The sequence below is a fragment of the Lissotriton helveticus genome, chromosome 1_1 (assembly GCF_964261635.1).
Source record: "Lissotriton helveticus chromosome 1_1, aLisHel1.1, whole genome shotgun sequence".
NCBI classification, from domain to species: Eukaryota; Metazoa; Chordata; class Amphibia; order Caudata; family Salamandridae; genus Lissotriton; species Lissotriton helveticus.
Window position 1 is genome coordinate 1,185,511,601 of NC_136057.1, and position 16,549 is coordinate 1,185,528,149.

A 16,549-nucleotide genomic window follows, 5' to 3' on the forward strand; every position below is an offset into this window, starting at 1 on the left:
TGTAAGAAGAAACGATTACGCAGGTGCCTCCCTGTGCCTGGTTCTCCGACCAGGCAAGGCCCAGGCGGACCCTGAAGGTACCCTAAAACCTGGTACTACTCCCTTCCAGCATTTAGCGGCTGGTGTTTAATCCGAATTGCGGGGCGGGAGGGTGGGTGAGGTGTGTGAGGATGGGCATAGGGGTAGCGAAGGGAGGTGGGGAAAATAATAATTAAAAAAACTTACCTTCAGCCGGCCATGTCCCGCGTGGTGCTCCTCTTCATCAGGCACAGGCTCTCTGCCTGCCCTGCAGCCAATCCTGAAGCTGCACTCGCATGAGAGTAGCTTCAGGATTGGCCAGAGCGCCCTCAATTAATGGTCCAGGACAGACTGGGAGCCCGTGCCTGCTCTTTCCAACCCAAGCAATGCAGCTGGGGTTGGAGAAAGGTTCACTGCGCATGATGGTTTGGCCGTCCTATGACAACCGGCCAAACCATTATTCACAGTGAAGGGAATGTACTACCACTCCCCTCAGTGCTGTCACCCCTCAGGCCCCACCCCCAAGCCTCAACAGGAAAGGGAAAATAAAATGAGTGTCTTTTTTTTTCCTTTCCTGACGATTTTGGGGGGGCGACACTCCATAGTGGAGGAGACGCCGCTGCTTCCAGCTACCCTTCCCTGAGCATTAAAAACCCTTACTTCACCTTACAGCTCCCCTTGCCTAAACATTGAAAACTCCATACTACCCCTTAAGGCTACCCTTCCCTGAACCCTACAAGCCCCTTACTATTCCCAAATGCTACCCATCCCTGAAACCTGAAAACCCTGACTATGGACCTGATTACGAGTTTGGCAACGTGTCAGAGAGCTGCCATGCCAGCGCCACACTGCCACACCGCCAAACTCGTCTGCGCACCACCCGCCAGATTAGGAGTTGTCTCCTGGTCTGGGGGCGGGTCTTTGGCGGTCTCATGGAGGTGCCATTCTAAGGCTCATATGTGAGCCTTAGAAAAGCAGCGCTGTGGGACCGCCAAAGCACGTTCCTGAATGAGATGGACTGTACAGTCCGTGCCGTGCAGGAATAGGGGTGTATCAGGGCAGGAAGGAACATGTGCCCCCTTGGATGCACTCCCAGACCAACGCAACAGGGGGCCCTCTAGGGCCCCCTTAGTTTTCTCACCACACTTTTCATGGCAGGCTCACCGCCATGAAAACTTTGGTGGTGAGGAAACTCGTAATACGCTTGGCGGTGCCACAGTGGCACAGCCACCATATTGCAGCTTCAGACCGCCTCGTCACCACCGAGGGATCACGGATCCCCAGTGATTGCCGCGGTCCAACCCTCAACGTCGTAATACAGCAGTCAGACTGCCACACTTGTAATTACCCCCTATGTCTTACACTATCTTAAAACGACCCTTCCCTGAACTCTACAGACCACCCATTAAAACTGCCAAGGCTGAACCTTAAAAACCCCTTGTTATCACTTAAACCGCTCTTCCCTGATCCCTAAAAACCTTACTACCCCCTTTATACTACTGACCCTTGAAAACTCTATACTACACTCAAATGCTACCCATCCCTAACCCCTAAAACCCCTTACTAATTCTTAACACTACCCTTCCCTGAGCCCTAAATACCCCTACTACACCTTAACGCGTCTCCTCCCTGAACCAGAAAACCTAACTGGCCCTTAATGCTACCCTCCCTGATCCCTAAAACCTCTTAGTACTCCTTAACATTATCTTATCACTTTTCATGAATCCTAAAAACTCCTTACTACAGCTAAACGCTACCCTTTCCTAAACCCTGAAACTCCTTACTACCCATTAACACTATCCTTCCCTGAGCCCTACAAACCTAAAAGGTTACCTTTCCCTGAACCCCACAAACCCCTTACTAGCCCTTAATCTTACCCATCCATGGACATTGAAAACCTTAACTATTCCTTAACAGTCTATTCTCTGAACCCTAAATGCCCCTTGCTAACACTTAACGCTGCTCCTTCCTGATCCCTAAAAACCTTAATACTCCTTAACGCTACCCATCCCGAATTCTAAAAGGCCCTTACTACATTCCAATGCTGCCCATCCCTGAACCTTAAAAAACCTTACACCCCTTACAGCTAACCATATCCAAACCCTAAAAACCCCTTACCACCTCTCACCGGTACCTTCCCTAAACCCTACAAACCATTAGAACCCATTCCTGAACTCTTAAGATCGTTAATACACCTTAATGCAATCCAGAAAACCCCTTACTATGTCTAATGCTACCATCCCTGAAGCCTAAATCGCCCTTACAACTGAGTAATTAAGCCTTTCCCTAAACCCTGAAAACTTGTTACTATCCCTAAAGGTTACCTTTCCCTGCACTCTAAGAATCCTTTACTACCCCTTAACACTACCTTCCCTGAACCCTAAAAATCCATTACTAATCCTTAACGCCAACTGCCCCCGACTCCTACAAACCCCATAATGCTACCCTTATGTGAACCCTACAAGCCCTTTAATATAGCTTAATCTTCCTCATCCCTGAAACTTAAAACCCCCTTACAATCCCTTAACAGAAACCATAGCTCAACACTAAAAACTGATACTGCTATTTAATGTTACCCTTTCCTGAACCCTACAAATACTGTACTACCCCTTAACGCTCACCAAGGGACTCTGGTTGCTGTAAGCAAGGAGAGCATATGTTTTTGGAGTTTTTAGGGTTCAGGCTTGGGTATCATAAAGGGGTAGAAAGGTTTTTAAGGTTCAGAGAAGAGTAGTGTTAAATGGGAGCAAGGGGTTGTTAAGGTTCAGCCCTGGGTGGTGTTAATGGGTAATAAGGGGTTTGTAGGGTTTAGAGAAGGGTAGCGTTACACGGTAGTATGGAGTTTTATGTGTCTTGGGAGGGTAGCTGTAAGGTGAAGTAAAGGTTTTTTAATGCTCAGGGAAGGGTAGCTGTACGGGGTAGTTCCAGGTTTTAGGGTAGCATCGAGGGACAGTAAAGGGTTTTAAGGGTTTATGTTATGTTATGTTGAATAGTATAGGACACTAATAACCCAAGATAGTACCCAGGCGCTTGAGCAGGTGTGTAGGGGTTTGGCCCCCGTAGAGGTATGTAAAGAGCCAGGTCCTCAGCTTCTTGCAGAACTCCAGAAGTGAAGAGGAGGCTTTGATGTGTTGTGGGAGGTTGTTACATGATTTGGGTGTGATGTAGGAGAACAAGCAATCTCCTGCTCAGCTTTTGTGAATGTGAGGGGTGTGTGCAAGTGAGAGTGAAGTGTAGCTTAAGCCAAAGAGACCAGAGCACACCACATACTAGTTGCTTTCATCCTACGTGCATTAGGCACTATTCCCATACGCATCCAGCATTTTCTGTTAGGAGTTCTGAAAGTGATGTCACAACAAAAAGTCCCAAATTATTAATCGTAGCTGCAGAGTTAATCAAAAATCAATCTTTATTCCTTATACAAAACAGCAGCTGGTGGAGTGATGGATTTTGACAGTTGACAAGTGCTCAGGTGAAGGCTGTGGCACCTCTGCGACAACGAGGCAGCACCGCCATCAACACAGAGGGTGGCTTTGTAGACAGAGCTGGGTCATGCTGTAGTGCCGAGACCAATGACAGTGTTTGACTTGGCATAGGGTCACTCCTAAACACAGCTGATGTTTCCACCGTTACCAGTCCCAAAGCCGGTGGGTGTTGTAGGGACACAAAAGATGAGGACAGCACCAGATAGAACCTGTATGGTGCCAAGAGCATCCCTGGCCTCATGGTCCAGGTCAATCCTGAGGGGACAGCCACACTCCTAAAACGTCCATGATGGTCCGCATGAAGGCCAATGGATCTGTCCCTGGAATCTGGAAAGAGTGCACTGATGCTGGTTTGGTAGGGGGATGGGGTGAAAGTGGAAATGGCTGTGCCGGCTTGCAACGTCGCATGGTAAATGTCCACTAGCTCAGACTCTGGAGACAAGGCGAGAGAAGACTTGGACTTACCAGTCGATTTTGACCTTCATGGGGAAGAGTAGTGTTTTTTTTCTTCTTCATGTGTCTCCTTTTGTCCGTAAAAGATCTGGATGGTGACCTGGCCCTTGACACCGTTTGAACTGTAGCAACCTCAATGACTCTCCTCAAAGAGAGAAATGAAAAGCTTAGCCTAATGTTTTTGATGGACTTCATGTGCATCTGTTTGTTTGACGTGTCGATCCTCAACCTGGGACACCAGAGGCAATCATTATGTGAAACCGTTATGGACACTTGGCTATCACGTCAACAACAAACCTTTAAACCAGCCCTCTTTGAGGGTGACATGTCCCTATCTGCTCTAACTTGAAAAACATTTGTGAGAAACAGTTTCCACAGAGTGAGAAAACGATGCTCCAAACTCTTCGAAGGCGTGGAAAAAACAGAAGAGGCATAAGGTGGCTAGGTCCGGGTGTTAAATGGCCCCAATTACATTATCACAATCCTGTGTCAGATGTCGGACAGAGCCTGCGCTTTCTACCAGTGCTGGAGAACTAATACCAGGGCCGGACTGGCCTTAGCGGGCCCCGGGCGTTTCCCTGGTGGGACGCCAGGGTAGGGGCTGGTTTTGGGCCCCCTGGGTGGCCCATTTTAGGTCTCGCCTACTCAGCGTGCAAAGCGCTGCTCAAGAGGGACCTCTTGGCATTGCTCAGGACTTTTATCAAACTCGTGCATGTTTTGCACTGTTCTCTATTGCCACTCGTGCACGTTTGACGTTTCCCTTGCGGGAGCGAGCAGCAGGGCCATCTGTTAGCAATTATCGCGCTCGCTCCCGCAAGGTAAACGCTATAGACTTTAACTTTCGTGGCCATCTTGGAGATGGTCCTATACCCCCTCTCTGCTCTGTTATTTCACCAAACCCTCGCTTGCAGTTTTATGAGTCTGTGATCTGCTCAGCCAGAAAGGATTTTAATGCGCATGTGGATATCGGACATTCATTCCGAAGTTTAAATACGCTTGATATTTACATTGTGCTTGGCATCGTAGTGTTTGTTTCTAAGCACCATAAAACGTTCACATGCTTGGCACCAGGCAGATGGAAGGTTGCTAATGGTGTCCTCGCTTGCACAATGGTCCAGTGAGAGGCCTGGAGATAGCCATCCATCACAGTCAAGTCACAGGGTGGTGTGAGCCTCGGCGCAGCCCTCGGACCGGTGCGACACAGAGGGGAGGCGAGGGCTTCAACACTCGCCGGGACGGTGTCTGCTCTGCAGGGATACACAAACTCCGGGGATCTGTGCAAACTTCTTCCTTCAGACTTTATTATTCAACGGGACGCTGAAGCTTCAAGCCAGAAAAACATAGTCTATGAAGTAATTGAAGGCACGCTCCTTAAAGGTTTCTCGTTTTTTTGTTACTTTTCTTTTACCAGCATAACATGTACGACTGAAACATCAGAGGCAGAAATGAGAAGTTGCTGGTGACTTGCAGCAGTACGTTGGGGGCGGCGGGCAGCCAGTTCATATCTGTATCTACCCCCTAATTATGGGCTTCATCAGATGTCGGATGTTGCGCATCTGTTACTCATCTTTGGGTTGTATGTTTAGGGACAGTCCCTTGGCCAACTGTAGCAGCGGGATCGGCTTGGGCTTGAGTGGGCTGGGTGAAGGAGCTATAACCATGCCTACATGCTATACGCACTTGAGGTGATTGTTTGCCGGCACCTTTTTATTGGGCACAGCAGATGTCAGCAGCGAGCCGTCAACTCGTCCGAGCATTCGAGCCCACGAAATGAGACAGGCTATCTCCTCCAAGCAGTTGTCTTACACATCTGCTTTCAGCTGTTTTCATTTCAATAACGCTTGTACCTTACCGTATGCAATGTAAGTTCTGGCTGGCAATAATTTTCAGCGCCTGTGACATGTGAGCGCTATAAAAACAACTTCTTCAATGCATAAATGAACCAGAGAATTTACCATTGAAGGTTGGAGGTGGGTCAACTAAAATGGTGCTCAGATGAGTTTATTCATCTTTTTTTAAATCATTATGTGGGCGTCAAAATGACAAAACATGTACAGCGTTCCTCGCGTTCCAGCTAGATTTCTTCCAGGGGAATACTATTAGGTGCATGCTACTTACATTACTGGTGATACCTAAAGTCCTTAGAAGCCTCCACCAGCATGTGAAACAGTATATTAGTGAATGCACTAACGTTCCTGGACACCAGATCTCTGCTGTAGGTAAGGGTGAAAGGGGTTAAGCCAAGGCAGGATTCCCACCCACTCACTGTACCAGAGTTATGTTGTTAATGGGGTGAAAGCATGACAGAGATGAGACTGGCGCATCACTCTTTAAAGGTTGATTCAGTTCAGTGATGGGATGGTTTTTATTCACTCCACAATGAAATATCTGAATTTGATTCACTTCTGATTTGATTACCCCCCTGAGTGTCTCTCCCAACTTCTATTAAATATTCCATATTAGCTGCTCTTCCAAGAGTGGTTACTGTAGCATAAACAATACCTTGGTTTTGTCATAATACACTTTTTTTGTGTCATGACAGGTCAAATAACAAGAACAAGCATTGCATAGCCAATAGGTCTCGCCTTTGGGACCTTATAAGTGTTTAGCCATGCACAGTTAATGTTGTTGCACCAAGGACATTGTGCTGGATAACTAAACACTTATAAGGTCCCAAAGGTGTCCTATTGGCTATGCCAATTCTTGTTGTTACTGGGGGCCGGCAAAATCAGCCCCCTGTAACAAAATCGGCCAAAACCGGCCCTAGCAAACAGCTCGGCCGCACCTTCCCTGGCCCCCAGGGGGTCGGCCGAGCAGTCTGCCAGATTTTTTTTTCTTTTTTTTTTCGTTCAGCTGTTTATTGGATGTTGCAAACGTTACACTGCTGTTAGCGCCTACAACCCGGAGGCCGCCAGCGTGATATGTCTGAAACAAGGCAGATGGACGATATGATGACACAGCCTGGGTACCGACAGCCCGGAGGCCCGGAGGCGTTTGGAAATATAAGAGATATCACAGTGCGCATCGAGTGCAATATAAATGTGGTGTATCATGACAGCAGAACGTTTTCTATTTTGAAGCATCAAGAAATAACATGTACGTAAAGTAAGCATTGTCATCCAGAAAGAAAATTAGAAAAAGAAAAACCAACAAAACAGAGCAGGTTAATGCAATACGATTTAAGGATTCAAAAGGTGCCATTACAGTCTCAACAAGCAACTGCAACACTAACCAATCACGTTCCAATTATGCAGTCCACAAGGGGAAAGAGGCCAACGCCAGGGAACTATATCGACACTGAGCATGTAGGGTAACTGATCCACCCAGTTCCACCAGTCAAGAGAGCGTGTGGAGCTGTGCTCTAAGCAGAGGCGCACTCACCAAGAGTGGAAATAACAAATGACTAGCCACAGCATCCAGCCCCACCCCTCAACCAATACCCTCCGGGGCCATCGTGTGGGCAGGCGAAAGTTGAGTACTCTCGGCAGAGCTCGCTATGTACGCCCGATATGGGCCCCAGATGTCGACTGGCCTGGATGTCGAGTGGACCATTTCCGAGTATTCAGTGCTGTTGAGGTTGCAATGGGCCATGCTCCGGAGCCAGGAGTCGTGTGTAGGGGGACGCCGGTCACACCATCTCAGCGCAATTTCTCGCTTTGCCAGGAGAAATCCCAGCGCCGCCAGTCTGCGCACAGCCTTCGGGAACTCTGCCACATAACCTAGTAGGGCAATTTCAGGGAGCGGGACTAGGGTTAGTTTGAGCATGGTGCCATGGGTAGCATGTACACCGGACCAGTAGTCATGCAGCTTAGAGCAGGTCCAAGAGAGATGAGCAAAATCAGCGAATTGGGCACCACATTTGGGACAGTTGTGTGAGCGTGCTGGGTCTATTCTATGTAGTCGCGCTGGAGTAAAGTATAACCGACGTAGAAATTTGAAGTGTAAAAGCTTATGTTTACTATTGATAGACACATTTTTGGTCGCCCTGCAGCACCACAACCATTGTTCGTCAGAAATAGAGTATCCCAAGTCGGCCTCCCAAGCAGCACGTACCTTCTGATCTCGGGAGGGGAGGAGATCACAGCACAGCCGGTATAGTTTGGAGGCCAGATGAGTACCCGAAGGGTGCTGAATAACAAAAGTTAAAGGTGTCATCTCCTCAGGGGGGAGGGGAAAAGAAGGGAAGGAAGCGCGCAGCAGAGAGCGTAGTCTGGTGAGGGCAAAAGAGAGCAGTCTGCCAGGTTCGGTTTCGGTTCCCAGTCTGGCCCTGACTATTAAGGACGTTTCCACACTGCTCTGGTGCCTGGGGATTATTCAAAGGTGAGTAATTTGCAGGCATCTAAGAATCCATCAGAAACTATCACTTAAAAGCCTTTCAATGCAGTGATATAATTTGATATATTAAGGTAAAACGCTTCAGCAGACTAGAAAAATAAACTGGCTTGAATTTAAGGAGACTTAATCATATTTTTACATGATGTTTGTTTCACAAGTTACATGCCAAAGATTTTCATGGCTCAGCTTGTGCACAGGCTCTTAGAGTCAAGACAGACAAAGGCTCGCTCTCCCTGTTAATTTGTTGACACGCCCACCTCTATAAATTAGGGATTGGAGTCTAGAAAGCCGCTTAAAGGGGAATGGTAACTCCGAATATGGCTTTTGAGTAGGTTTAGTCACGAGATCCCCAGGGACCTGGACGTGCAATTTTGTCAAATCACTCCAGGCCTGGATTTGGAGAATATTCCCTTTGAGGATACAGCACAGCCTGGAGCCTTCACCTGGTTGTTCTCGCCTTCCGTCCCCTTTTTTGCAGTTTGAGCAGAACCAGACGCTCTTCAGGCTTTGAAGTGAATATAAATACAAAAGGCATCTGCCGGGGATGGAATGCCCCGCATGAGTTTAGCTTAAGCGTAGAAAAGCCTTTGCACAGACTTTAAAGACTTACACTTGTGAAATGGCAAAACAAACTGTGCTGATTTAGGGAAAAGGCTGAAGCAGAACCCTTTCAGCCAATGGCAGCACAAGATGCCATGAGCAGGTGTGAACAAGAAACACACTAGGGAAATATTTTCGAAAATCTGCTCACAAACTATGGTGTAGTAATTACTATCATATAACATGTTGCAGGTTGAAATCTGGTAGTCTTCCGAATGTGTATGAAAAATGTCACATTATTGCGGTGATGTCTTTGGAGCAGGATTGTAGCAAGAACCTTATGCCAACCAGTGATTTGCACGTATACGAAACTATCCATTGTCAATTTAAAATGTTCACTGTGCCACCAAGGGTCATACTGTGTGGGCAAAGAGCCTGTCACATGTAGAAAATTGTTCACACTAAAGAAGTGTCATAATTCACTACCTGCAGCTAGAGGGCATGCCTGGGAGACTTTGCAGTGTTGAACTATAACCTTGTTGAATTTTCCAATAATGACTTCCAGACTCTTGAAAACATTCTGAACGTGCCTTTTATTCCCGATACAACCAGGAAGTCGTATTTCTTTCCTGAGACTATATTGTGTCAATAAAAAATGATTTATCAAAAAAAGGTTACATGGCGTATACGGCCCACCTTCAGACCAAATATGGGTGAAGGAATCAACACACTTATGGATGGCAGGAGCTAGCCTGATCATACCTGAAGTATGTAATCCTTGCTGTGCTCTATACAAACTGCTGCTTGCTTCGGTCCTTTGTTGGTCGCTGATTTCGTGTTCCTGGTTCAATGATCTACCGACTAGTATCACAGGTAAGGAGAGTATAAGTGTGTCCTGATGCAATCAATCAATCAATCAATCAATCAGAGTACTTGTAGAGCGCGCTACTTACCAGTGAGGGTCTCAAGGCGCTGAGGGGGGAGTGGGGGGGGGGGTTGCTGCTACTGCTCGAAGAGCCAGGTCTTGAGGAGTCTTCTGAAGGCCTTAGGTCAGCCGTATGTGGGTATGTGGGTGTTCCAGGTCTTGGCGGCGAGGTAGGAGAAGGATCTGCCGCCGGAGGTTGTTCGTTGGATGCAGGTTTTCAATACTTTCTTGTTCCTTAGGTAAGTGATGTTTTGTGCCAATCCATATGTCTAGAGCGTTCATTGTTTTCTGTGGTTTTCTCAGTCCTTGTTTTCCAATCCCTGCTTCTTTAGTTTCCAGCTTGCCAGTGCTGCTTTCCTATCCGTGTCTTTGTTTCTCAACTACCTTGTTTCCGCTTGCATTCTGAGTGTTTACCTAATTTCTTTCCTCTTCATTGCACATTTTGAGCCCCCAGGAATTTCAAGATGGCGATGTTGGGTAGATGTGGCCTAGTTCCAGGCCTGCCAGTGTTCCAACGCAAAATAAAGAACCCGATTGCCGGGACTGGAGGCATGTGGTGACCTCCCTGGGAGATCTAGGTGCTGAGGGCATGTGAGGGGGCTGACCCGGTGTGGCACTGAGGTGTGCTGTGAGAGGGGCACGCTGGGAAGTGGGGAAAAACATTTTTTGTATGTGGTAAATATCTTGCTGAATAAAGACATGACAGGATCCTGGTGGATCTTTGATCTAATAATGGTACCTAAAGAGAATAAACAACGTAAATTCAACACCAAAGATGTTTTCTTCTCATCCAGGACCTAGTCCAGTTAGAGGAGCTGGGACTATAAACTGCCTTCGAGCTCAAAAGTAGCCTCATGCACGGAGAAGCACGGATAATGGCCACATAGAGAATACACAGACTGGCCTCACTTAAAGGCACCATACGGGAAATCAAGTGCTATCTAGTGCTGACAGAGCGACACATGGGGTCTCTAAGCAGTGTTTGACTTTTGTGATAAAGGCAATGAACTGAAAGATACTAATGAGAGATAACATACATTTGAGGACTGTGCTTTCGTATTGAGGGTGAATCTGAACGCCAACTTGTAATTTCTGGAAAAATGAAGCTAAATCTTAAAAAAAAAATCTAATTCAGAGCTTTCCAGCCATGTTGGAGTTGGTGGGTTTAAGATCAGCAATACAACAAGTGCAACTACTTCAGGTGGAAAATTAAAAGGCCAAGCTGTCCATCATAACAGCCTCACATTCGTCAACTGAGGGATCAATCGGTAAAGGTAGTGCCTAGGGGACAGTGATGGGCGAACTGGCTGATTTTGGTCAGTGTGAGTTGATCACCAAGCTGGCTGCAAAGAAAAGGAATAGGGAATATCAAAATGTACATTGCCAGAATGCACATTTTTCCACAAGGTAGCCTTGTTAACAATACGCAGGAACTACACATCGTTAAAAAGAGGAGATTACAGATGGACCTGAGACCACAGGTCAGGGATGGAGAGAAAATACACGTTTGGCAATGCAGAATTTTAGTTCTACGCGGGGGCAGGTGCTGTTCCATCTGAGTGTATACCTCAGTAATGGTAGTTGATAAACTCTTTGACGCTCAGTGTCTCGTGAGTTCAGTCCTGGGCTGACCTTTTATCCCCATACCTCCTGCATATATTCAAGTGATTTCACAGAAAGGCATAACACCACTCTGTATTTATGTTATGGTACAAATGAAACTTTGATGCCTCATATTTCTCTCCACCTCTCATAAATTGACCTGTTGATCAGGTTGAGTAGTGTAACTTACTAGATGCTGTTGCCTGGGGAATATCATTATTGAAGTATCTGAGGAGTCATGTGTCATGTGTTTCTCCAGTCAGAGAACTGGGTCGTTTGTTGGTCTCCCTGATATGGGCAAAGGTTATGCTGAGGATAAAATGAGGAACTCTCACACTGCAACATGAACAAGAGGGATTAGTGGTATGGCTTCCCAAGTGCAACATTTGCCACAATGGCTGGACAAGTCCTTATTAGCTGACGGTCATGGACAGACACCTTTGAATATGTTGTTTATGGCACCTCAACTGATTGGTCAGGAGACTGTAGAAGCTTTTACAAATGTGCAAATCTGCATGACAAATGTTTTTGTGTGAATCTCTAATTTTCAAGTAGCATATACTCGTAATAGGTGAACAGGTGCTACAGCACATTAACAGATAGAGAAATTTAGTTTAGAATGTTCTTAAATGTAATTTTGTCATGTCATATTTTTGAGGGAGGCACCATTTTATTAGACATGGATGCTGTTTTTTGTTTTCTCGTTCACACTGCTCCAGCTCATTTTCCCCTGCCAATCAGAGAGCTGCTGCAAACTTTCGCTCCTCACCGTTTCCGCAGACATGGCAAGTGTGACGTTAATCGTCCCACTGGTTAGAAAGCGTGTATTGTGAATCGAACTTTCTTCATGTTCCCTATGTATCATTTTGAAGGACTTCTGCTGGAATTTCAGATGTAAGCCTGAAGGCATTGTTTTTTAAAGGCATTTGTCAAGAAAATGTTTCATATTGTATTTCTATTAATAATCAAGAAGAACTAGCCCTTGAAAGTTGCTCGAAAGTATGTGTGTCTGAGGAAAAGAAAACACTTGTTTCTTATGAAGGCCCTCACCCACCAACCTAGTTGTGGTGGCATGATCTGTAATGCTTAAAGAGATTTCTTGTGATAAATCTTCTGCATTTATTATTGATCCAGAACTTAATTATTGATTGGGCCCAGTCACTATTTGATCAAATTTGTCATACTTTGCTAATCGTATGGATCAAGATAAGAGGGTGGTGTTTCTAGCCTCTAGATTAACTGGAGTGAAGCTGCCAAGATAAAACTTGAGGTTTTTGAAAATATTGCGTTTCACTTGATTATTAGGGTTTAATGCCCACAACTCTATATTTGATAATTCTGATGCTGTGAATACAGAAAAGAGTAGTAAAGACAGTGGTTCGACACACTTCCTATCCTATCAATGCTGAGATTAATGGCGTCGCCCATTTTAAAGCCCTGAGAGAACGAATAGAAGTCACAGAATGGATAAGAGGTGGTTGCAACTCAATGGATAATGAGGTGAAATATTTCCATTATTTGCTGAGGTGCCAGACCATATTATATTCTGGCCTGGTCACGGTGTGCTATATGCCCAACTGACTGGTGGGCACCGTGATTCTGCAAGGGATTTCCCAGGAAGACTGCCAGAAACTCACATGCTGGTAGACCTCTAAAGGTTGATAAAGGGAGGAAGGTCTCTAGTTAGTTACAATCTAAAGAGTTCTCAGTAAAGACCACCCAATGGCAATGCTGGGAGTAAAAACAGATGGGAGAGGGTTCTGGGAACTGAAATTAGTGATAAAGACTGGGGGAAAATGTTGATTTCCAGCAAGAACACAAAGGAATGCTAACCCCAAGATTAAGAGTAAAATCTATCCGACCTGCTCAGGGGACTGTCCTAGAAGTTCTGAGACAGAGGCAGCCTTTATGATCTGGTGATGGTGGTCCGGGTCCAATTATTGCAGCAGAGTGTATCACATCTACAGTCATCTATGGGGATCTCAAAACTAAAAAATAATCAAGTTGCCGGCAGAGTTCGGACACTCCTTTGCAGCAATCCGAAGTTCCCTCCTGATGGGGGCCTCTCAAGGCCGTCACCATACATCTTGTCTCCAAGGGACAGTGGACTGGTGGTTGCCTAATACACATTAATGGGCAGCACAGTGGCGAGGTGTCTGGGCAGTGCTGAAGACACATGAGTGGGATGGATGCAATCCACATCAGAGAAGAGAGGGGCTAAGATGGTGGCATCAGAGCGTGTGCCTTTCTGAATCCCCCACTACACCCTTTTGGACTTTGCAACTGCCTAAGGGGGCTGCCTGGAGAGAGGAGTCTCTCACCTGATGCCCAAAGAGCACACCGTGCACGGAGTGTGTCAGCGGGGCACAAAAGCATTGGGAGGAGGCAAGGACCCAGTGCTGCTTAAAAAAAGTTTTTCGCTTGGGCACTGCCATTTGAGTACCTCCTGCACCACCCAAGGCTGTCTGATATGATAACCAAAGGGGAAGCTGTACCCATTGCAAATGTGATTCATTTTATTTCAATTTCTCTATTCGAATACATGTTGTATCCATAAAAGTACAATTAAAATCATACAATCCATTATTTTAAAAGGTGATCATAAAAACATACAAAACATGGCATGTAATAATTAAAATGCACCCCCAGGCAAAAGTGCATAAAGTGCATAATCATACATCGGACCTATACCGCAGTCATTGAGCAACGTGCTCTTACAGCTACTTTCAGAAAGGCAGCTAGACAAATGGTTTTGTCTTCATAACCAGATGAAAAAGCAATTCTAATGCATCTTTCAGGTGTCTGACTCCTCTTTCCTTTAAAAAGGGAGCCAGAAAATGTTTAAAACACACCAAATAAATCCCACGCAAGAACATAAAATGTGACCTAGATTGTCCGGAATTACCATCACAAGGACATGGTATGGAATCCAAGTTAACAATAAAACCTAATGAGAAACATAACCAATATTTTGCTGAGCCCGCCCTCTATCGAATCAAAAGGCTTTGTTCCCATCGCCCTTTAACTCTAGTCAAATACGTTGCCATGTTAACTGGAGGGGTAAACAACATCTAAATTGCCACACTCTTCTTCACAGATTCCTTTTGTAGTATATTAACAACAACCTGATCGTATAATACCTGGCGGAACTGTTTTTTCTTAATATCCAAGTTATTGAGTGGATCTGTAAGAATCTGTTCAAGATTAACTGAAGAAAATGCGGACTTACGCTGGCAAGGCAGGGAATATTGAGCCCGTTCTCAGATTTAAGACGATCATTAATGATATCCCTGGTTAGACATGCTTTCTCATTATTCCAAATAGCAGGCCAAGCCAGAACATCAGTCGAGTCTTGATGTAGTCCTCAATGTATGTGATGCCTATTTTTCTATGACAAATGTAAGTAGAAGACGAGATGGGAGCCAACAGGGCCTTTCTACAAAATCTGTTTTCCTCCATCTGGACTGTGATTATCACGTCCTTCGAGAGTCAGTAAGATTTCAATGGGTTGCAGCTACGATTCCAAACCACTGATAAATCTCATTGTGAATCACAAAAAGAAGAGGATGTCCCTTTCAGTCCCCCTACTATTTACTGTTTAGATTGAGTGGTTAAATCCATTTTACAAACCACAAAAGCTTTACTGAATGGCAAAATGAACTTAATACGTGTCAAACAACATTTTGTGGTCCCAAACCATGGGATTTAGCGCATCACAAGGTGTGCGACAGCAACATGGTGTCATCTGCCTTCTCTATTATTTTCCTTCTGACTGTGAAGAAGGACCACGCTTGCCTGGATCTCAGTAGATTCAATCACTTTGTGACAGTCTATGAGTTTGATGGCAATTTAAAGGGGTTTTCAGAGGCTTTCCAAACTATAGGAACCTCCCTTTGTATATTAGATTGGGATCCAGAGGATTCCCGCATGGCGATAACATGAATATCCTGTTCCTAAACACCCAAGCACAGCTGGTGAAAGAACTTGTATCCTATAGATTACTACTTACACCCTGACATGTCCAAAATTACTGTCGATAAAGCTGAAACTGCAAAGAAACCAGGTCATAGGAGGCAATGGGGTACATGCTACTGCAAAGAAGCCAAGCCATACGAGGCAATGGGTTACTTGCTATAAGATTTGCAAATAAACTTCCCCTTACATGGGTTGAGTTTACGTATGGTGTAGCACCTCTATGGTAAACAACAGAAGTAAACGAAAAACACCTAAGGGCAGGAGACCAAAATAAAAGAGGGATGAACATACTCAGGCTAGAACTCAACAGTCTCTATTCTCTGTCTAGGAACCCAGGTGGAAGTGTCTGATTTGTGTGTTATACTTGTGCCTGGCACGGCTTTTACACTCTTGTGATCCCCACTGCTCCCCGTTGATGTGAGTGAGTGTCTGGCGAGTGGTATCATCATTGCCAAGCAGCAATTATCTTTCTTGTTTGCTTTCTTTCAAGAATTGACACACATCTCAGGCCCATGATCACACTGACGCGTGGAGAGATGCTGGTGTCAATCACAAGTGCCCACTTCTTGGGACAATATGAGAAATTGAAAAAAAGCGATACCTATGCTAATGTGACTGTGCCCGTGCCATTAACAAAGCAAGTCACAGCACGGAGAAATGACAAGGCATACTTTGTACAGCTCGACCTGTGTAAAAACACTGAGCTGAGCCTTACTTGGAGAATGCGCAAGGAGAGGGGAACTTTATTACTGCTAGTGCTTAAAGGTCACAGTTCAAGGGGCATAGTGTTGCATAGACTACAACTTTCTGTTTTCAACTGCATATACAGTGTTGCTCCACCACTGTGCTTTGAACCCAAGGTGAACAAAATGCTAGTAAAATATTTGTACTATTGAATAACCCGTAACAGGTCGAACCAATCTTATTACAGGACAAACAAGCAAAGTCAAACTAGACAGAACGTATAATAATTTCTATAGTATGTTACCTGCAAAGTAAAAGTCCAAAAACAGAACGAAACAGATTTTTGCACAAAAACACTTCAACATTAACCGACGGATACTTACTCAAAGCACATTTTCTGTAGGTTATTGCTGTAAAACGTATAAGCTTTGTCAAACAACTCCGGTGACAGCTACAAGAAAATAACAAACTGTCAGTCAAGAGAAAAGAATGAAAGCACTCCATTACACTCTGATCATTTGTATTTACATTC

General features: G+C 45.3%; 1 protein-coding gene across 1 annotated transcript in view; it reads right to left on the minus strand.

Annotated features, from left to right (window-relative positions):
* Positions 1–16,549, minus strand: part of FBXL13 (F-box and leucine rich repeat protein 13) — a 1,354,404-nt gene that overhangs the window by 1,136,941 nt on the left and 200,914 nt on the right. Inside the window, exon 4 of the mRNA XM_078679367.1 lies at positions 16,401–16,468. Within this exon, the coding sequence (XP_078535493.1) occupies positions 16,401–16,468 (68 nt within the window). The remainder of the gene's footprint in view (positions 1–16,400; positions 16,469–16,549) is intronic.